The sequence below is a fragment of the Microcaecilia unicolor genome, chromosome 3 (genome assembly GCF_901765095.1).
Source record: "Microcaecilia unicolor chromosome 3, aMicUni1.1, whole genome shotgun sequence".
NCBI classification, from domain to species: domain Eukaryota; kingdom Metazoa; phylum Chordata; class Amphibia; order Gymnophiona; family Siphonopidae; genus Microcaecilia; species Microcaecilia unicolor.
In genome coordinates, this window is record NC_044033.1 from 447,069,962 (window position 1) to 447,093,235 (window position 23,274).

The 23,274-nt window shown below is 40.3% G+C and overlaps 1 protein-coding gene across 1 annotated transcript in view; it reads right to left on the reverse strand.

The window, feature by feature from the left end:
• SNTG2 (syntrophin gamma 2) overlaps positions 1-23,274 on the reverse strand; it is a 335,642-nt gene that overhangs the window by 207,497 nt on the left and 104,871 nt on the right. The window contains exon 10 of the mRNA XM_030195159.1: positions 6,928-7,057. Within this exon, the coding sequence (XP_030051019.1) occupies positions 6,928-7,057 (130 nt within the window). The remainder of the gene's footprint in view (positions 1-6,927; positions 7,058-23,274) is intronic.

Here is a 23,274-nt window from a genome sequence, read left to right on the forward strand (position 1 = left end):
GTAGTAAATGTGAGCCCTCCAAAACCAACCCGAAACCCATTGTACCCACATGTAGGTGCCCCCCTTCACCCCTTAGGATTATCTTTGACATTTTTTTTCTATTTGCATATTTCTAACAGACTGCTAAGACTTGTCACTTCTCTATAAAATATCATCAAAATCCACCTCTTTCTTTCTGGAAAAAAAACCCTACAAAACAATTATCTACACTCTTATTACTTCCTGCTTAACCTAGTTAAAATTCTGCTGAAAGACATCTTCCACCAGTTTCACTACACTAACATAACCCGTCCTTCTCAAGTCATTTCAGGTACAAAGTGATAGGTTCTGTGTTAAAAGTCACCTCCCGATTGTGGAGACACTGTGGACAATGCATTCATTTTCAGTCTCACATCCAGCAGCTGCCAAGAAAGCAAATAGAATGCTAAGGATTATTTTTTAAAAAGAATGGAGAACAAAATAGAACAAAACAAAACAAAAAAACCAGCACAAAGGACCTTTAAAAACAAAAGGGAACACAGTTCTTTCATTAAAAAATCCTTTAATAGTGAACTTTGATTGAAGAAAGACCCGACACGGGTCGTGTTTCGGTGCTACCGCACCTGCGTCAGGGGTCACACCAATGACAAAGGAGGCTTCAACAGACTAATTTCAAAAGGCTGATGCTTTCCAAAATTTTATGTGATATGTTCCAGGATCTGGAAGCTCCTTGGGTTTTTTTTTGTTGTTGTTAAAAAAGAAAAAAGCACCATGCAGTCCTCTGTATAACAAACAAGGAAGTGAAGAATACACTGTCGGGTCTCCTCCCAGTGTATCAAAATTGAACATCACGGTGTGACAGCACATTGAATATTTTCACAATTCTCGTTGCTCCATCTCAGAAAGTATATAGCAGAACTAAAAAAGGGTTCATTCAGATAAAGGCAACATAATGATAAAAAGAATGGAACTCCCATATGAAGAAAGACTAAACATGTTAGTGCTCTTTGGTCTAGAGCAGAACAGAAAAGAAAGACTGATATGATAGAAGTTTATAAAATCATGAGTTTATCATGGAAGAAATAATAAAATATGGAAATTTAGAAAATAAGAAGAGTAGCCACACTGGGTCAGACCAATGGTCCATCTAGCCCAGTATCCTGTTTCCAACAGTGGCCAATCCAGGTCGCAAGTACCCAGCAGAAACCCAAATAGTAGCAACATTTCATGCTACCAATCCCAGGTTAAGCAGTGGCTTCCCCATGTCTGTCTCAATACCAGACTATATGGACTTTTCCTCCAGGAACTTGTCCAAACCTTTTTTTTAAACCCAGATATGCTAACCATTGTTACTACATTCTTTGGCAAAGCGTTCCTCCTATCTGTCTTAAAAGTATTCCCAAGTAGCTTCAGTGAGTGTCCCCTAGTCCTTGTACTTTTTGAAAGAGTACAAAATCGATTCACTTCTACTCATTCTACACCACTCAGGATTATATAGACCTCAATCATGTCTACCCTCAGCCTTCTCTTTTCTACGCAGAAGAGCTCTAACCTCTTTAGCCTTTAATCATTTTAGTTGCTCTTCTTTGAACTTTTTCTAATTCCGCTATATCTTTTTTGAGATATGGCGACCAGAACTGAACACAATACTCAAGGTGAGGTCGCACCATGGAGTGATACAGAGGCATGATAGTATTCTCGGTTTTATTTACCATCCCTTTTCCTAATAATTCCTAGCATCCTGTTTGCTTTTTTGGCTGCAGCCGCATACTGGGCAGAAGATTTCAGTGTATTGTCTACAATGACACCTAGATCTTTTTTTTTTGGGTGCTGACCCCCAAGGTGGACCCTAGTATCAGGTAACTATGATTCAGATTATTCTTCCCAATGTATATGACTTAGCATTTGTCCACATTACATTTCATCTGCCATTTGGATGCCAATCTTCCAATTTCCTAAGGTCTTCCTGCCATTTTTCATTGTCCACATGAGTTTTAACAACCTTGAACAGTTTTGTTTCATCTGCAGACTTAATCACCTCACTCATTTGCTTAAGCTTTCAAAGAACATTAAAACAAAAGGATACTTCAGGAAATTAACAACCAGCAGTGTTAACACAAATCATAGGAAGCATTTTTTTCATGTGGAGGGGCATTTTCACTATAATGTCTAAATCTGATTTTGGACATTTTACATGGGTCATTTTCAAACCAGAAAAACATCCAACTTTTTGTTTCAAATATGGCCATTTGCTAGACATTTTTGTGATCAATGGGCCTAATATTCAGTTGACAGCAGCCAGCATTAAAACCGGTATTCAATTCCGGGCCATTTCCTGTTACAGGCATTGACTATCCAGGTTTTTTAACTGCTAAAATATTAACTGGCTATGCCAATATTCAGCGTTAGCCAGTTAACGTTTTAGCGGTTGAAGATAGGACAGCTATTTATGCGGGCATATTTGGCTGCTAAACCTCACCAATTAGGAGCTGAATATTGGTGCCTAACCAGATAAGGACAAGATATAGCAATATTCAGCAAAGATAATCAATTATCTGCCACTGAATATTAGTGGTTAGGCATCGATATGCTATTTAACCAGTCAGTGGCTTTGACTACCAGTTAAATTGCTTTGAATATCGTGGGCCTGCATCTATCTTTCAGGCAGGACCATAAAAAAAAACATTCAAGGGAAATACACACAAAAACAAACCACTGGGATGTATGGGGGAAGGGGGTATTCTTAGTAGACTGGCTACAAAGACATCCCAGCAGAGCAGTGGGACACCCTAGGGAGCACTGCAGTCAACTTCACATAAAATATCCCAGGTTTTATATTCATACATTTTTATAGACTACATAGAAACAAAGTATATTTTCTAGTAGGATTCAATATTGATGCTTGAGCCTATATGCAGTATATAATAAAGTCTGAGTATATTATGAGGTTGTTCTTCTAACATTACATTACTAGAAGAATACTTAGGTGCACAGAGAGAGGAAAGGCCAGTAGGAAAAAGGAGGTGATTATTTATTTATTATTTATTTGTTGCATTTGTATCCCACATTTTCCCACCTTTTTGCAGGCTCAATGTGGCTTACATATCGCCGTTAACAGCGTTAGCCGATTCCGGTCTGAACAAATACATAGTATGAATGAATACAAGGTGTTGTTGTGGTAGATAAGGTACATGTAAGGTAGGTGTAGTTGGGGGAACTTAGAAAGGGGAGGGGGAGAAAGAGTCTTTGGTTGCATTGTGTCGCATTACTCCTGTATAAGACTCTCGTGAGACCTCATTTACAGTAGAATATTGTGGTCAATTCTGGAGACCATACCTTCAAAAAGATATAAACAGGATGGAGTTTAGCTTCTGAAATGATCTGTGGTCTTTGTCATTAAGTGTATGGGGACAGACTTAAAGATCTCAATATGTATACTCTGGAACAAAGGCGAGAGAAGGGAGATTTGATAGAGACGTTTAAATACCTGCATAGCATAAATGCACAGGAGGAAGGTTTCTTTCAATTGAAAGGAAGCTCTGGAATGAGGGGGCATAGGCTGAAGGTGAAATGGGGATAGACTCAGAAGTAACCTGAAGAAATACTTCTTCACAGAAAGGGTGGTGAGCTTGTGGAATGGCTTCCTGGTGGAGGTGGTGGAAATGAAAACTGTATCTAAATTCAAGAAAGCTTGGGATAAGTACATAATATCTCTATGGGAGAGGAAAGGATAGTATATAGAATGAATGGGCAAACTGGATAGGTCATATGGTCTTTATCTGCCTTCATTTTTTCTCTTTATCTGTGTCTTTATGCAAATGGTAGAAAGGATAACACACCCTTGTGTTATATAAAAGCATACACTTTTTAACTTTTTTATTGTTTTTTTTTTCTTTGATGTGATCTCCCTTGAATAGACCAATTTGTGATCCAGTGCAGATTTTCAGGCAGGTGTTCTGCTGTTAAATTATGATTTACTAGGGTATAGCGTAGTGTGATTAATTTTGGATCCAAGCATTTCGATAAGTTTGACATAATAGTAAAGGTACAAGAATTCCTGCTGTTCATAAAATTACATTTGAGAAAAATAACCTAAAATGCCTTACTATTTTCTATCTTTAATTCAATGATTCTACTTGGTTTGTCAATTAAGGTTTAGAGAAGTTTTAAGTTTAACCTTCATTTTGTTTCATTTGATAAAGCTTTCTTGAATTTTTCACAGTGATGGTCGTGTTAGATTAAGGTATTTAAATGAGTGTTTCCTAGGGCAGATCATCTTATAGATGTCAACTTAATTGAAGCAAAAACCAGAATGCAGGAAACACTTTCTTTGTGTGCTATTTCAGCAATGCTTGCAGCAAGCAAGACAAGACACTATCCTTAGATGCAGTGTATTTTAGCAAAACCTTTCCACCAAGCTGGGACTTCTCTGGACTTACTGTTAATTACACTGATAAGTATCAGCTTTCATTTACATTTTATTGGCAACTAAAAAAATATTTTTAACAACGAACTGTTTCTTTGTGAATTGCATGCATACGGGGCTGATGATCACAAACCAGAGCCCAAATTTACAGCAGACTATGATTTATTTATGTATTTATTTATTTATTGAAATTTATTAACCGCCTTCATGAAGAGATTCACCCAAGGCAGTGTACAGTAGGTACAGCTTAACATAAAACTTATAATTTTGTTAACAGCATAGAAAATAGTAAAATAACCAAGAATACACATAAATATAATAAATGAGGTAAACCGGAAAACAGTAAATTGAAACCTAATAATAGAAATACCATGAAACAGTATCAAAAATATACACATTTAACAGCACTGGAATTCAAATACCAGAGATATAATACAATGTTAGTATAATACTAATGATACACCTAATAAGCATGCATTAGAACATTCAACTAACATAGACATAATGCTAAAGATTTTCTACAATACGGCTAACCATATAGCTGAGGGACCAAGTGCAAATATATTATAGGAACAAGATGCGTGGTACAGAGTCAGTTGGGATAATTTTATGATTAGTTGTATAGTTAAGCAACAGATAAGAAACTGATCTAAGTTACAGTATGTGTTGCAAGCTAGTCCAGGTACAGAATGAGTGTATAGTCAGTCACCCTATGTGTTAAAGGCTTAGGAGAACTGCCAGGCTTTCACTGCTTCCTAAAGTAGAGGTAGTCTCAAGTTATATGTAGTCCCTCTGGGAGTAAATTCCAGAACATGGGGGCTATTCCTGAGAAGGCTCACAGTGAGACTTGTTGTTCTGAGGTCCCCTTATTTAATTCAAACACATTTATTTGATAACCTCTATACTATACAATAGAATTCAATTTTGGATTTGTTGCAATTAAAAAATTTACACAACATATATATCTATAAGCCTTGACCTCCCAGGCACTCTTTTATAAAATTACCTCTCATGTGTAGGTGATTTTCCAACTATTTCTGACTTCGGAGTTTGACTAGTTGAGCTTTGCAGCACTTATCCTTTATTACTTTTGTATGAATCCATTCCCAGTTATCAATAAGGATGAAAGTATTTGTCAGTATCATATTAAATCAGCTTGTTCTTTTAAAAGAGAGGTTATATTGGTCACAGAATACACTAGAGCCATTTCCATGACTAAATCCCTTGAATTAAGGCCCATATTCATGCGTGCAATTTTTCCTACCAGTGGGTAGAAGCACATGCTGGTGAGTACAAAGATGTAGGATCTATAAACCATGGAGCCAATTGGGCAGGGGTCCTCAAATCCAGTTCTCAAGATCCACAACCCAGCCTGGTTTTCAGGATTTCCACAATAAATATGTATGAGATCTATTTGCATGCAATGGAAGCAGTGAATGAAAATAGATCTTATACATATTTGTTGTGAAAATCCTGAAAACCAGGTTGGGTTGTGGACTCGGGGACTGGATTTGAAGACACCTGCAATAGGGGCTAATCTCAGGGCTCTGAGTAGGCTTGCAGGAATTGAGTTCTCAGCTGCACTTAAGAGCACTGGGGCAGCTGGCTCTGGGCATGTTTTCCAGTTTTCCCTTCCAAATTGGTGTTTCATGGTTCTTGTTTGTGCTGATAAAGGGTAGAGGGTGTTTAATATCACAGCTATGTGATTTAGAGTTTAAGCCCTTGGATATTAACCTAAAGATGAGAATGCAATGAGTCCAAGATTATTCTGGCCTAGCTCTGGGTAATTTGGGGTTTTCTCAGTATACCATCATAGAATCCTGTGACTCCTAGAGCTGGGTGTGCCATGAGGACTGAGTTGAGAACCACTGCCTTAGCTAATGCATAACACCACAGTTTGTGGGGATGACCACATGAACTACAGAGAGCAATTATCTCATGAAATGGTTGAGTGACCAAGTTCAGAAATGAACTTTGGCTCCTGTAGAAACTTGGCTAATTTGGGGGATTGATTAGATTGGTCAGATTTGTGTTATTAATCACTGTAGCTCATGAATAATTAGTATGTTTTATATTCAAAAGTTCTTTATTACAGTTGTGACTCTTTTGGCTATCAGTTTAAATTATGATATTGATTCTTTGTTTGCATGGGGCCTGGTGAAATTTTATTTATTTTTGTTACATGTGTACCCCATGCTTTCCCACTCATGGCAGGCTCAATGCGGCTTACATGGGGCAATGGAGGGTTAAGTGACTTGCCCAGAGTCACAAGGAGCTGCCTGTGCCTGAAGTGGGAATTGAACTCAGTTCCTCAGGATCAAAGTCCACCACCCTAACCACTAGGCCACTCCTCGATGTGAATATCCATGTTACACACTTTTATATTTGCAATTTGCAGCTGCTAGCAGTCTCTTTTCTTATATATTTGATAGAGTTTATTTTTAACTAAAGATTGATGCTATTTTGAGCATTTCAAAGCACAGAAGGTAGAAAAATCTTTGCAGCATGTAAGGAGCACATACATTTTGTAGGGTCAGGTCACTGATGTTAGTTGATATTGCTTGCAGCCACTCAGCACTCTCCTGGGCTGTATAAAACTGGAGAATCCCACTGCTAACTCCATCCAGTGCCAGTACTTCCAATGAATTAGCTCTGTAAGAAGAACACAGTATGCCACAGGGGAAATTATGTCAGTTATTATATATCGGTCATGTTTCTTGGGCCGAATTTCATCAGCTTGAAATCTTGCTAAGTCTTGTTATTTCACTTTACAAAGGCAAAGAGATGTACAGAAAAAGGCTGCAAATTTGCTTAGTTCTGTCTGTGCAGCTTTTCTCTCTGGAAACACAAGAATTATCATGCTTTCATATACCCCTCAGCACTGTACCCTCTAAGCTAAGTGGGAGTCCTCCATCTATAGTCCTGTCAATGGGGGGTGCTGTTTCAGTATCACATTTTCAGTAATGAGGAAAGGCCAAGTTCTGCAGACTCCAGGAAACCTGCCTGTCCCTAGAGATTGAGAACATAATATTGAAGCACCACCCCCTGCTGGTAGCAATGAAAATAAAGGACACTCGCTCAGTTTAGAAGAAACAGTGTTCATCAGTAGGCATTTCTAAATCATGCGTACATATGCATGGGGAGATTTTATAAAGCATTTTCCATGCATAACGAGTATTCAAATGGAAAAAATGGCTTTTCTAAAACTGTACGTGGGAATAAACATGTATTCCCCCGCACAAGTGTTGCCACTAAAGAATTATTTTGCTCCATTACAGCACTGTGATGCTCCTGAAAATAAAACATTACAGCACTGTGATGCGCCTAAAAATAAAACTGAGGCAGAGGAAAAAGCAATAAAGTTGGAACAAAAAGATACGAAGGTACCCAAAGTGAAAAGACACCCCCAAATCACAAATGTTGAAACACATACCAGGAAATATAGATGGAAAGCGATGGCCACAAATGCTCGTAGTCTAAGCAATAAAGTTCATGACCTTCAAGCCCTGATGTTGGAGGCAGACTTAGATGTTGTTGCAATCATGGAGACGTGGCTCAATGGTTCCCATGAATGGGATGCAAACATACCAGGCTATAATCTATTTAGGAAGGATAGATAGGGTCGAAAAGGTGGAGGAGTAGCTCTGTATGTAAAGAATGATATCATGGCGACTGAAATAACAGGGACCTGGGGAAAAGAGGAAGCGATATGGATCGCCTTAAAAAGAGAGGATAGAACCTCTGTCCACGTGGGTGTTGTCTACAGACCCCCAACACAATTAGAGGAACTAGATAAAGATCTGATTGCAGATATTCAAAAATTAGGAAAGAAAAAAGAGGTTCTGTTGATGGGAGATTTCAATCTGCCAGATGTAGATTGGAAGGTTCCGTCTGCAAAATTGGAAAGAAGTAGAGAGATCGTGGATGCCTTCCAAAGTGCTCTGCTCAGACAAATGGTGACGGAACCCACGAGGGAGGGAGCGACGCTGGATCTGGTGCTCACAAATGGGGATAGTGTGTCAAATGTCCGAGTGGGTGCACACCTGGGAAGCAGTGACCATCAAACGGTTTGGTTTGATATGACGGCTGAAGTGGAGGGTGGCCACTCTAAGCTCAAAGTCCTGGATTTCATGCCTGCTGACTTTAGTAAAATGGGGGAATACCTGAGGAAGGAGCTGATGGGCTGGGAGGACGTACAAGAAGTGGAAGGACAGTGGTCCAGGCTGAAAGAAGTAATAAATAGGGCCACAGACCTTTATGTAAGGAGAGTAAATAAAAGCAAAAGAAAAATGAAACCAATATGGTTCTCCAAGCAAGTGGCTGAGAAAATAAAGGCTAAAGAGTTAGCGTTCCTGAAATATAGAAAATCTCAAGAAGAGGAACACGGGGAGGAATACTAGATGAAACTGAAAGAAGCCAATAGAGAGGTACGTCTGGCGAAGGTGCAAGCGGAAGAACAAATGGCTAGAAATGTAAGGAGGAGAGACAAAAATTTCTTCAGGTATATTAGTGAAAGGAGAATGACTAAAATGGGAATTGTGAGACTAAAAGATACAGCGAAACGCTATGTAGATAATGATGAAGAAAAAGCCAATTTGCTAAATAGATACTTTTGTTCTGTTTTCACTGAAGAAAATTCTGGAGAAGGACCACGAGGGACTGGCAAAAGTACACCTGAGAATGGAGTGGATAGAGCACCGTTCACGGAGGAGAGTGTGTATCAACAACTTGGAAAGCTAAAGGTGGACAAAGCCATGGGACCGAACGGGATCCACCCAAGAATATTGAGGGAGCTCAGAGAGGTTCTGGCGGGTCCTCTTAAAGATCTGTTTAATAAATCCTTGGAGACTGGAGAGGTTCCGAGGGATTGGAGAACGGCGGATGTGGTCCCTCTTCACAAAAGGGTTATAGGGAAGAAGCTGGAAACTACAGGCCGGTAAGCCTCACTTCGGTTATTGGAAAAGTAATGGAAGCCATGCTGAAGGAAAGGATAGTGAATTTCCGGGAAGCCAATAAGTTGAAAGATCCGAGACAACATAGTTTTATCAGAGGGAAATCATGCCAAATGAATCTCATTGAATTCTTTGATTGGGTATCTGGAGAATTGAATCATCGACGTGCTATAGACGTAATCTACTTAGATTTTAGCAAAGCTTTTGACACGGTTCCCCACAGGAGGCTCTTAAATAAACTCGATGGGCTGAAGATAGGAACCGATGTGGTGAACTGGATTAGGAACTGGTTGACGGACAGATGACAGAGGGTGGTGGTAAATGGAGTTCACTCGGAGGAGGGAAAGGTAAGTAGTGGAGTGCCTCAGGGATCGATGCTGGGGCCGATTCTGTTCAATATATTTGTGAGTGACATTGCCGTAGGGTTAGAAGGTAAAGTTTGCCTATTTGCGGATGACACTAAGATTTGCAACAGAGTGGACACCCGGGAGGGAGTGGAAAGCATGAAAAAGGATCTGAGGAAGCTAGAAGAATGGTCTAAGGTTTGGCAATTAAAATTAAATGCGAAGAAATGCAAAGTGATGCACTTAGGGAGTAGAAACCCAAGAGAGACTTATGTGTTAGGCGGTGAGAGTCTGATAGGTACTGAGGGGGAGAGGGATCTTGGGGTGATAGTATCCGAGGATCTGAAGGAGACGAAACAGTGTGACAAGGCGGTGGCCGTAGCGAGAAGGTTGCTAGGCTGTATAGAGAGAGGTGTGATCAGCAGAAGAAAGGAAGTGTTGATGCCCCTGTACAAGTCGTTGGTGAGGCCCTACCTGGAGTATTGTGTTCAGTTTTGGAGGCCGTACCTTGCGAAGGATGTTAAAAAAATGGAAGCGGTGCAAAGAAAAGCTACGAGAATGGTACGGAATTTGCGTTCCAAGACGTATGAAGAGAGACTTGCTGACCTGAACATGTATACCCTAGAAGAAAGGAGGAACAGGGGTGATATGATACAGACGTTCAAATATTTGAAAGGTATTAATCCGCAAACAAATCTTTTCTGGAGATGGGAAGGCGGTAGAACGAGAGGACATGAAATGAGGTTGAAGGGGGGCGGCTTCAGGAAAGATGTCAGGAAGTATTTTTTCACAGAGAGGGTGGTGGATGCTTGGAATGCCCTCCCGCGGGAGGTGGTGGAGATGAAAACAGTAACGGAATTCAAACATGCGTGGGATATGCATAAAGGAATCCTGTGCAGAAGGAATGGATCCTCAGAAGCTTAGCCGAAATTGGGTGGCAGAGCAGGTGGGGGGAAGAGGGGTTGGTGGTTGGGAGGCGAGGATAGTGGAGGGCAGACTTATACGGTCTGTGCCAGAGCCGGTGATGGGAGGCGGGACTGGTGGTGGGAGGCGGGAAGTACTGCTGGGCAGACTTGTACGGTTTGTGCCCTGAATAAAGCAGGTACAAATCAAGGTAAGGTATACACATATGTTTGTCTTGTTGGGCAGACTGGATGGACCGTGCAGGTCTTTTTCTGCCGTCATCTACTATGTAATAAACATGTATAAATTAAGCACATCACAAGATTGTTCCTTCTTTTACATTATCTGTGCAGAGGCATTTCTGGGAGCAAAGTTTGGGCCAAGCTGGGGCAGAGTAATGTGCAGAGTACACACACACATACTGTATTTACACCGACTTCCTGCAAATTTGCACATGCAAATTTCTGCTACAGAATTTGTGTTGTACTAGGTATTATTGAATGAATCTACTTAATAAAGGCACATTGGCATCTGCGTTGACTGCATAAAATAGGCATCTTTTTTTTTGGGGGGGGGGGGGGGGATTTTTCACATAGGCACTTAGTTATGAAAATATCTCCCTTAAAGTTACATACTTAGGGCTGGATTTGGTAAATGGCTCTCAAAATTTGATGCTGGAAAAACATCAGCGCTCAGTGCTGTTCAGTAAAAGTCGCTCTGGGCTGAGCGTCCTTTATAGAATAGCACATATCCTCAGATTCTATATAGCGCGCCAAGAGTTTGGTGCCAATATCCAAGCGTATTCTATAACAACGCACATAATTTAATTGACTTAACAAGTCAATCAACATTGTTAACAGCAATGAGCACTAATTAACAGTAATTAAAATGTATGTGCAAATCACTAAGGGGCCCTTGTATAGAGTGGTGGTAAGCCCAACGTGGACATACTGCTCGTTCTTCTGGGACTACCGCTGATGAAACATGGCCACCAGCAGTAGTCCTGCCCCGACTGCATGGCATTTCTGGGGGAAAAAGAAAACCCCGGAAATGGCTTGCGTGGCGATAACCCGGAGGTGATCGGGCATTGCCGCGTGCTGACTGGTTACTGCCAGGTTAGTGCAGGAGCCCTTATTGCCACTTCAATGGGTGGCGGTAAGGGCTCCCTGCCGCATGGCCTGTACACAGTAAGAGTTCACACCATGTGGACATTTTTTTGTTTTTTACCGGCTGTGGAAAAAACAGCTCTGGCACGCAGGGCCCTTTTTCCCACACCTTGGTAAAATGACCCGTAAGTGTATTATGTAATGCACAGCACCTAAATTTTAATGCACACAGCTAAAAGGGGCGTGATTATGGGTGGGGAAATGGGTGTTTTGTGGGCGTTCCAAAATTTATGCGCACTGTTTAAGAATATGGCCCTCTGCGCCCAAATCAATGCACCAGGATTTACACCATATTTTTGTTGCTGTACATAAGTACATAAGTATTGCCATACTGGGAAAGACCAAAGGTCCATCGAGCCCAGCATCTGTTTCCAACAGTGGCTAATCCAGGTCACAAATACCCGGCAAGATCCCAAAAATGTACAATTTATATAGCTTATCCCAGAAATAGTGGATTTTCCCCAAGTTCATTTAATAACGGTCTATGGAGTTTTCCTTTAGGAAGCCGTCCAAACCTTTTTAAAACTCCGCTAAGCTAACCGCCTTTACCACATTCTCTGGCAACGAATTCCAGATTTTAATTACAAGTTGAGTGAGGAAAAAATTTCTCCGATTCGTTTTAAATTTACTACATTGTAGTTTCTTCGCATGCCCCCTAGTCCTAGTATTTTTGGAAAGCGTGAACAGACGCTTCACATCTATCTCTTCCACTCCACTAAATATCTAATAGACCTCTAATATCTTCCCTCAGCTGCCTTTTCTCCAAGCTGAAGATCCCTAGCCGCTTTAGCCTTTCCTCATAGGGAAGTCGTCCCATTCCCTTTATCATTTTCGTTGCCCTTCTCTGCACCTTTTCTAATTCCACTATATCTTTTTTTAGATGCGGCGACCAGAATTGAACACAATATTTGAGGTGCAGTCGCACCATGGAGCGATACAAAGGCATTATAACATCCTCATTTTTGTTTTCCATTCCTTTCCTAATAATACCTAACATTCTATTTGCTTTCTTAGCCGCAGCAGCACACTGAGCAGAAGGTTTCAATGTATCATCAATGACAACACCTAGATCCCTTTCTTGGTCTGTGACTCCTAAATAGAGGCATATAGATTTAGGCGCTAGGGTTTCAACTAAGTGTATTATCCTGCTTATAATCGAACGAGAATAACGCCCAAGTTCCGACCTAAATCGGGAGATGGGCGTTTATCTCACAAAAACGAATAACGCGGTATAATCAAAAGCCGAATTTGGGTCGCTTTCAACTGCACTCCGTCGCGGATGCGGACAAAGTGGACGGGGGCGTGTCGAAGGCGTGTCGAAGGAGGAACTGGGGCGTGGTTATCGGGCGAACAGAGATGGGCGCCCTTCGCCGATAATGGAACAGTTTTGAGCTAGAATTTAGAACACTTTTCCTGGACCCTGTTTTTTTACGAATAAGGCCCCCAAAAGTGCCCTAAATTACCAGATGACCCCCAGAGGGAGTCGGGGATGACCTCCCCTGACTCCCCCAGTGGTCACTAACCCCCTCCCACCACAACAAATGATGTTTCACAACTTTTTACTTTCACCCTCAAATGTCATACCCTCCTCCCAAGCAGCAGTATGCAGGTCCCTGGAGCAGTTGTTAGGGGGTGCAGTGGACGTCAGGCAGGTGGACCCAGGCCCATCCCCCCCCCTACCTGTTACAATTGTGCTGCTTAATGCTATTAGTCGTCCAACCCCCCCCAAACCCACTGTACCCACATGTAGGTGCCCCCCTTCACCTCTTAGGGCTATAGTAATGATGTAGACTTGTGGGCAGTGGGTTTTGAGGGGGATTTGGGGGGCTCAACACCCAAGGGAAGGGTGCTATGCACCTGGGAGCTCTTTTACCTTTTATTTGTTTTTTGTAAAAGTGCCCCCTAGGGTGCCCGGTTGGTGTCCTGCCATGTGAGGGGGACCAGTGCACTATGAATCCTGGCCCCTCCCACGAACAAATGCCTTGGATTTATTCGTTTTTGAGCTGGGCGATTTCATTTTCCATTATCGCTGAAAAGCAAAATCGCCCAGCTCACACCTTGACGAATAAAACATGGGCGTCTTTTTCTTTTAAAAAATACGATCCGCCCCGCCCCTTCACGGACCCGTTCTCGGAGATTAACGCCCATGGAGATAGGCGTTTCTGTTCCATTATGCCCCTCTCAATATCATACGATCACTATAAAACTTGTATTTGTTATCCACCGACTGGGCAAACACTTCTGATTGTACTATGTAAGCCACACTGAGCCTGCAAATAGGTGTGAAAATGTGGGGTACAAATGCAACAAATATATATATAATACACTATATCTAGGTGCTGCTTATAGAATACGCTTAGGTGGAAATGTTTTCCATGTGGATATTTTAGGCACCATTTATAGAATTGGGTCCATAGTGCCAATTTTCCGAGTCCAAATTTGGGTACTAGGACTTACACCTGCTGAAACCAGGTGGAACTCCTGGCATCAAATTTGGGCAGGCATCCCCGGTATTTTATAACACTGTGTGAAAATGCTTGGAAAGCCCCTGACTCACCCATAACCCCCCTCCCGTGGTCATGCCCTCTTTTGGGTTGTATGCTATGGGATTTAGGCACCTACTGATACAGAATACACAGCCATATGCACACACAAAGCCTATTTGGTGTCAATTAAAGTCAATAATTGATTGTTAGCACCCAATTATTGCCGTTAATTGGCTCATTAACCATTTAAGTTGCACACATATCTCAGGATTGTGCCCAAATTTTGGTGCACAAATTCGAATGACCTTTATAGAATCTGGGGGTTAGGGGACAATTCTACAACAGGGTGTCTCCATTTAGGCACCCCAATGCTGCTCCGGAAACACCTATACTATAACAGCATAGTTCATTTTATTTGCTATACCATCAATAATTAGTACATATCTGGGTGCACCAATTCCATTTTAGAATTTGAACATAAACCCACATTGACATGCCTAAATTTAGGCATGACCATGTACACCAGCTCTATGGCTGGTGTATATGGCCATGCCTAATGGCACCATGCAACACTCGTAACTTATAGTTTTCTACAAGTTGTGAGCATAGGTTGGAAACATACCCATGCCCTTCCCATGCTCTGCCCACATGTATGCTCCCCTTGTATTTATATGCTATAATACTTACATGCTATATTATAAACAGCACTCGGTACATTTAGACGTGTAACTGACGCTTTTCTGTGCATTTATGCATGCAAGTCTGGCATAACTGGTGGAACCTAAATGCCGCAGGGACACATAAAACTTACATTATTTTGTATGTTATATATGTAACTAGAATGATGTTCATGTTCCACCCATGTGCATTTGAATACATATGTTTGGTGTGCCATTACAGAATAGTGCTTAGATTCTGCCTGACATTTGGGTGGTGGTGGGGGCTAAGTCTACACTTATGTGCTTCATGCTAGACTTTCTAGACCAGGGTTCATAGGGGAAATCCTGAAAACCCAAACTGGCGAGGGCCGAATTTGGACACCCCTGTTCTAGACATTTACACATTTAAGGGCACATAAATGCATGTGCCTAGATTATAGAATTGCTCTTTTACAGACTGCACATACATAGTATTGTCCAAACTGAGTGGAAGCATTTTGGGTGACAGGTTTGAAAATACGCCTATATGTATGTAATTAATCCAGAACATTTGTGCATGCCAAAGATCAGGTATAAATATTAGTATATACACTCCCTGGTCTCATTTTTAAAAAAGCATGGGCATATTTTCATTCTGAAAATTAGCTGCTGCTTGCACAGGGAAATGCACTTCTGTGCTCAGCTATAAAAATTTACCCTTGGTGCACAGAGGTGCGCAAATATTTTGTGAGCACAATAACAAAACAACAAAATTTAAGTCTGATAGATATTCAGTTTAGCGAGCTTAGACACATATCGCCTAAGTGATAGTACCTACTGGAGAGGCTCCATCTGCCTGTAAGTTTGCCTGTCCACCTGTACACGTACTGTAGGTGCACGCATGCACGTGCACACACACACACACACACATATGCAACCTCTGTCTACCTAATAAGTCAAACTTTATCATGCCTTTTCACACATAGTCTTCAAATAGAATGCATGAGTTTGCAAATGGAAGAAGGGAAAACATTACTAATGATGAGCTGAAATCAATTCACTTGAAAGTGTGTGGTATCAAGTTGGTGGCTTTCTTTTTTCTTTTTACTTCAATTTGAAGTGGAGAAAAAGACCTCAGTATTCACCACATAGCAGCAGAACAATAAATGCACTCAGTGCCCGCGTTTCTTTGACTCCGTTTTTATCATTGGTCAAAAAAACTCCACTGTGTGTAAGTAAGGGCTGTGAATAAGGTTAACAATAACCAAAATCATATTGCTACACCATAAACACAAAAGTAATTATCCTGTGGTATTAGTTCGTTTTTCAGGCATCGTGATTTGCCACCAGTGGGCAAAATTAAACAGCTAAGTAACATTACTTGTTTAAGCAATAGTCAAGCAATATGATTTTGGTTATTGTTAACCTTATTCACAGCCCTTACTTACACACAGTGGAGTTTTTTTGACCAATGATAAAAACGGAGTCAAAGAAACGCGGGCACTGAGTGCATTTATTGTTCTGCTGCTACGCGGTGACTACTGAGGTCATTTTCTCCACTTCAAATTGAAGTAAAAAGAAAAAAAAAAGCCACCAACTTGATACCACACACTTTCAAATTATTAGATTAGTTAAGTTGATTTCAGCTCATCATTAGTGGAGGAGTGGCCTAGTGGTTAGGGTGGTGGACTTTGGTCCTGAGGAACTGAGTTCAATTTCCACTTCAGGCACAGGCAGCTCCTTGTGACTCTGGGCAAGTCACTTAACCCTCCATTGCCCCATGTAAGCCGCATTGAGCCTGCCAAGAGTGGGAAAGCACGGGGTACAAATGTAGTTTAAAAAATTAGTATTCTACTTTCACTGAAATGTTGTCTAGTGTTATCTGGAAAGGAAAACATGACATTTTTTTTCATGCAATGTGTATGTTACAACTTGTCGTCTTCTTTCTGCATGATATTTCATAGCTATTCAGAGCCAGCTCAAATTATTGTGTATCCCTGAGTCTTCCCCCCATCGGCACCTCCACTGTGCTCCCCCCCCCCCCCCCCACAGCAACTTTGATGGCCTCTTGGAACTGGAGCAGAAGGAAAAGAGAGGGCAGAAGGATCACCCAATGGAGAGGGCACCAGCTGAATTTACCAGATAAGGAAGAAAGTGACTGGCAAAGATTCTGTAGTGGAATGTTTATAGTTTTTTAAGAAACTCAGTGTGAATCTTGAGTATGAGGAGACAGAAATCTAGGGTGGCCAGGGTGGTGTTGTGGCAATCAAGGGCAGTGTCAAACATCACCTGGTATTATATAACAGCCCAACTTAATCATCTGTTAAAATGGGAACTTAGAGCTCATAAGCCAGTTGTCCAGTTAGAGCAAATGAATAGCACATTGTATCCTCTTAAGCATTTGTTGTGGAGGTCAGATTGCAGAAGAAAGTATCTCAAATACCTTTACTACACATTTATTGGAAGTCGGGGGGGGGGGGGGGGGGTTAAAGGAAGGTGGGGAGGATAAAGTTTTGACTTCTTTGGGCAGGTGCTGGATGACAGCCAGTTAGGCACAATGGAAGAAGATCTTTCAAGAAAGCGCAAAAGTATTCCACTGTATATTAGTGAGGAAAAATGCATGTAAGGTTATTACTAGATGGTATTTAACCCAGAACAATTATCTATTATGTATTCCCAAGTTTCATATAGTTGTTGGAGACAATATGGGGAAAAAGAACACTGTGGTATATCTGGTGGGACTGCCCCACAATCCAGAACTTTTGGACCCAACTCATTGTGTTATTAAAATAGAAGGGGAGTTTGCAGCTGAACTAGATACCTAAAGTTTGTCTATTAAGCTGGAGACTGCGAAGAAAGAGACCAAAATGTGAAAGACATATCAAAAGACTGGAGTTAGCTTCAGCCTGGAATGAAATAACAGTCCATTAGAGGGGATTGGAGGGCCCAGAGTTTCATGGTTGGAAAAGTAGATTCAATACATTGGGAGAGATGGAGAAATGATAGATAAACATGGAGGAGTCTTTGATTGGGAAAGGGAAGAATAACATAACATTAGCTTTTCATATACCATCTCTTTCACTATCTCTAGATGGTTTACAAAGTAAAATCAATAAACAAATTATAGAAATAAGCAAAATATAAACTGACTATACAAAATTAATGCTAACTAATGAATGATGCAAAACAATTCCCATTATTAATTATAATATTCTTGGATCTCATATAATAATCTAAGATCAGTAGATAATAAATTCCAAAATGAAACTGCAACGTTGTTAAAGAATACGCTTAGATTTTGGCTTGGATCTCTAGGCGTGCTATATAGAATCTTGCAGTTAACATATTAGGTGCAAAACTGAACCATAGTTTAGCAAACATGGGCCAAACTATATTGAGGTTATATAGAGAAATACTAATCTTTTCCCTTATGTTTTATATTTACACACACACACACACACACACACACACACACACACACACACACACACACACACACACATATATATATATATATATATATATAGCTAAAACTGTTTTATATATACACCGTTATATTTATGAAAAATCTGCCCAGGAAATGTTCTGTCTTTTGGGTTAGAAGTTAAATTTCCATCTGAACAAATGCCTTTTGGAGCAAGGCCATGAAAACATTTCCAGCGAATATTAATCATTTATATTAGTGAATGCTAAATCCATTAGTGCGCCTTAGTAAAAGGACCCCTACATTTGTCCAAATAATCTTAGTGATAGAAGCCACTAATGCCTCTGAAAACTTTGCAAGAAAAGGGCTGTTGGCTGTAGGATGATAATTGGAACAGATATTAGATGATTTATTGGAGTCTTTCAAAATTGGCTGAATAGAGTACTAATGCTTGATGGAAAATAGCCTTGTGTAAACATGTGATTCAGAAGTGTTTGAAACCAAAGAAGTCCAGTCTGTGGAAGGTATTTCAACATAGAAGCTGAATAGGGATCTAAATCACAATTACCCTAAACAAATTTCAAAACCATCTTAGAAAGAGTATTAAAATTCACTTTTGAAAAATTACACCAATAGTGGTCAGTTGGAATGCCATCCACCCTATTCAAAATGGGCTTTTCTATTTTTTGATGGTAATTTACTGTCCAACATCTGTTCCCTAATGGCTGTAATCTTGTATTTAAAATAGGAGGCTAACTCAGTAGCTCTTGGGTAATTATAAGATCCATTCATTAAGGGGTCCTTGAAAAAGTGAATGAGACTTATTGACCCCTCAACAGATTTTTTTTTAAGTAATAGGCTTTTTAGTAGATGTAATTGCTAATTTGTAGACCTTGGTGCTTTCTTTCCAATTTAACTTATCATTGTCCAATCTAGAGGATATCCAGAATCACTCTAATTTTCTACATGTTTTTTTTTAATGCTCTGCTAGTGCAAACGTACCAGGGAGAAGAAATTGTCTTTGGTTATTTCATCTTATAAGGCGATATCACATCTGCAATTTTAGCAAGTTCTGCTTGCCAGTGCTTAATCATATAGTCAATATTTGTAGTTGATAATTTGTCAAACAGTGACTGGTTGTGAAATAAAAATATCTTTATTAAATCCTGTTTTAACCATTTCCCCCATCCTTTATAAGAATTTGCTGTTTGGAGCTGGGAGGCATTAGCAGATTAAATTTAATGCAAGGATGGTTAGACCAAATGAGAAGATTTAATTAATTAATTTGTTTTAAAAAAATTCTACCTCGCTTAACAGTAAGAGCCCTGTTTACTAAGCCTCGCTAGCGTTTTTAGAGCGCACTAAAATTATAGCATGCTAAACACTAGAGTCGCCCATATGTTCCTATGGGTGACTTAGAGTTTAGCGCATGCTAATCATTAGCATTTGCTAAAAACATCATTAGCATTTGCTAAAAACCCTTACCACTGCTTAGTAAACAGGGCCCAAAGGGCCCTGTTTACAAAGGCACACTAGCATTTTTACTGTGCGCTGACCGTGTAGGCACCCATAGGAATATCATAGGTGTCTACACTGTTAGTACTTGCTAATTTATAACGTGCTAAAAACGCAAGTGCACCTTTGTAAACAGGGCCCTAAGTGGCTTAAAAACAGCACATTCATAATAAAGGGCCCTGTTTAATAAGCTGTGTTACAGGCATGTTACCTTCTTTAACACGCGTTAACCATATACACGCATTAACCATATACATGCCTATAATATCCATATAGGTGCCTATAAGGTTAGCACTTGCGCTAATTACTACTACTACTACTACTACTTAACATTTCTAGAGCGCTACTAGGGTTACGCAGCGCTGTAAAAATTAACAATAAGGACGGTCCCTGCTCGGAAGAGCTTACAATCTAAAGGACGAAATGTCAAGTTGGGGTAGATAAGTTTTCTGAGAGGAGGTGTAGTGATTAGGTGCCGAAGGCGACATTGAAGAGGTGGACTTTGAGCATTGATTTGAAGATGGGTAGGGAGGGGGCACGGCGTATGGGCTCAGGGAGTTTGTTCCAGGCATGGGGTGAGGCGAGACAGAAGGGACGGAGCCTGGAGTTGGAGGTGGTGGAGAAGGAAGGGATTTGCCTTGAGAGCGGAGGTTATGGGTAGGGACGTTAGGGGAGATGAGGGTAGAGAGGTACGGAGGGGCCGCAGATTGAGTGCATTTGTAGGTGAGTAAGAGAAGCTTGAACTGTATGCGGTATCTGATTGGGAGCCAGTGAAGTGACTTGAGGAGAGGGGTGATATGAGTATATCGGTTAAGGCGGAAGATAAGACGTGCGGCAGAGTTCTGGATGGACTGAAGGGGGAGTAGATGGCTACGTGGGAGGCTGGTCAGGAGTAGGTTGCAGTAGTCAAGGCGAGAGGTAATGAGAGAGTGGATGAGAGTTCGGGTGGTGTGCTCGGAGAGGAAGGGGCGAATTTTGCTGATGTTATAGAGGAAGAATTGTAGGCACATTAAAATTTCTACCACACCTTAGTAAACAGGGCCCCAAATGTAAGAAAGACAAATCAACAGACTACAATGTAAAACAAACAAAACTGCCATTTACCCTCTCAATCTTCCACCTCTACAGCAAAAGTGCCCATTACAATTCCCCACTATCTCATTTACGTCATTAAAAATAACCTGCATAAATAAATGAATCTTTAATACCTTCTTAAATTGTTGTAAAGTTGAACAGCACTGAAGATGCCCCAGGACCTTATTCCAAAGCAATGGTCCTGCTACAGAAAATGCACACGCTGACATCTCTGTATAATGAAACGTGCCTGGACCAAGCACCATTCATTATGCAGAGATATCATTGTGTTACCATATCTACCAACGGGTTTATATTAACTGAGTCAGATGTAAATACTCTGTTAAAGTATGGCCAGCAATATGAGTTGCTGAAGTAGTTATCCAAGATAAATTAAGTGAAGCCATAAACTCAAAGAATAAAAAAGTCATTGAATTAGAAGGATCCTTTAAATGACCGTTAAAATCTCCTAACATTCTACTTGAATTGAAGGCAGTGTCGAGCTATTTGTTCCCTTAAATTTGTCAAGTAACAGAGAGCAGGTGGTACGATAATGATAAATCAGAAGAACACTTATGGATTTGCAAGTTGTGGAAAAACCTACCATAAAAGATAAAAATGTTATACTGTTAGTAATTTAATAGCCAACTCTTATACAATTCTACAGATTATTAGATAATTGGGAAAAGTTAAGGGGGGGGGGGCTGGAGAGGGAGTAAGATTGGAGAAAAGGGGAAAGGTGCTGGAGGGGAGGAAGGGTTTTGCTTGTTTGAAGGAACCATGGGCAGCTGAGGTCTGGAGTTTTGTTTGGCAATCATGGCAGGTTTGGAAAGGGTGTTCTTAGGTTGGGAATTTTTCTGTTTCATATTTTTATTAAGGTTTTTCAAAACATAAAACAGAAGGAAAAATCAAACAACAATCCATGGCAATTAAAATAAGCATAAACAAAAAGACAGAACATTATCAGCAGTCCATGATAACACCCTTAGACAATCAGCAGTTATACAGTGGTCAGTTAGTGCTATTAGGATCCTGACAAAATAAGTCTAAACGAGCCCAAGTCTTTAAGACAGACCTAACTCTTCGATGTTTATGCACCAGAATTGTTTCATATTTTCTAATCACACACATGTAACTCCACCATTCATTATAATTTAGATTCACATTATTTTTCCAGTTTGAAACAATTAAGTGTAAAGCAACAGCTAACAATATATTAAACAATTTGTTATCGGATTCTAGGATAGAAATGTTAGGAGAAGAGGCTCGCAAAATCACAACTTCCAGTGAGTTAGTGCTAATTCCAAGACCAGCTCTAAACGTATGGATATTAGAGGCAGAGGCTTTTAACAACCGCAAACGTTTAGTATATGGATACAAATCTGCAGAGGGCAGAAAATATAAAGGGCAAGGGTGCACCAAGGCGGCCTCAAAAATCTGCCACCTAGGCGTCAGATGAGAGAATTCCCTGTGGAACCACATTAAAGACTGTGCAAGGTGAAAGGCCATGTAATAATTTTTGAAATCAGGAACATTAAGACCTCCCAAATGGTTTGGCAGCTTGAGTTTTTTAAGAGCAATGCGAGGAGGTTTTTGTCTTCAAAGGAACTTAAGTAATAAGGAGTCTATCTCGGTATAGAATGAATTTGGAAAAGAGAGGGGGGTCATACTGAATATATAATTCAACTTTGGAGCCAGAACCATCTTAATAGCCACCATCCGTCCCCACCACGTTAAATAAAGTGGAGACCATAAATTCAAGATTGAAGTGGTTAAAGTTAAAATTTGATCCTTAATAAGAGACATGGTCTGATCCACTGATTTCGAATACCATACTCCCAGATATTTAAGTTTAGAAGGTTCCCAGGAAAATGGATATTGAGATATCTGAGATCTATGCACTTGGGAATTTTAATACTGTTTATGATCTTGATGTTGAATTCTTTTATATTAATTGTCTTGAGAAATATGAACTTCTTATTATGAAATGTTGTGCAATATAAAAGTTAATTAACATAACATTTAAAGATTAAAAAATATTCTGTCTCAGTATGCCAGCTACCTTCTTCCTGATGATGTTCTAGCATCTCAGGCACTGATGTATAGTTTGCTTGCTTATCCTGGCTACTGTTTTGGAGCTATTGCCTTCTGTTACTGCAAGTTTCCTGATGCACTTCTTCTCAGCCATAGACTTACATGTTTAATTTTTATCAATCATGATGTTGTTAATGTTGTGTATGTTTCAGGATCCTCTGCCATTCTACTCTTGATTGTTGTTAAGCCTACACAACTGTGCCCTTAGTTTTCTACCAGTTGAACTCCATCATGCCTGTTCATTGTCCTGCCATGTCTTTCTCCCACCCCTTG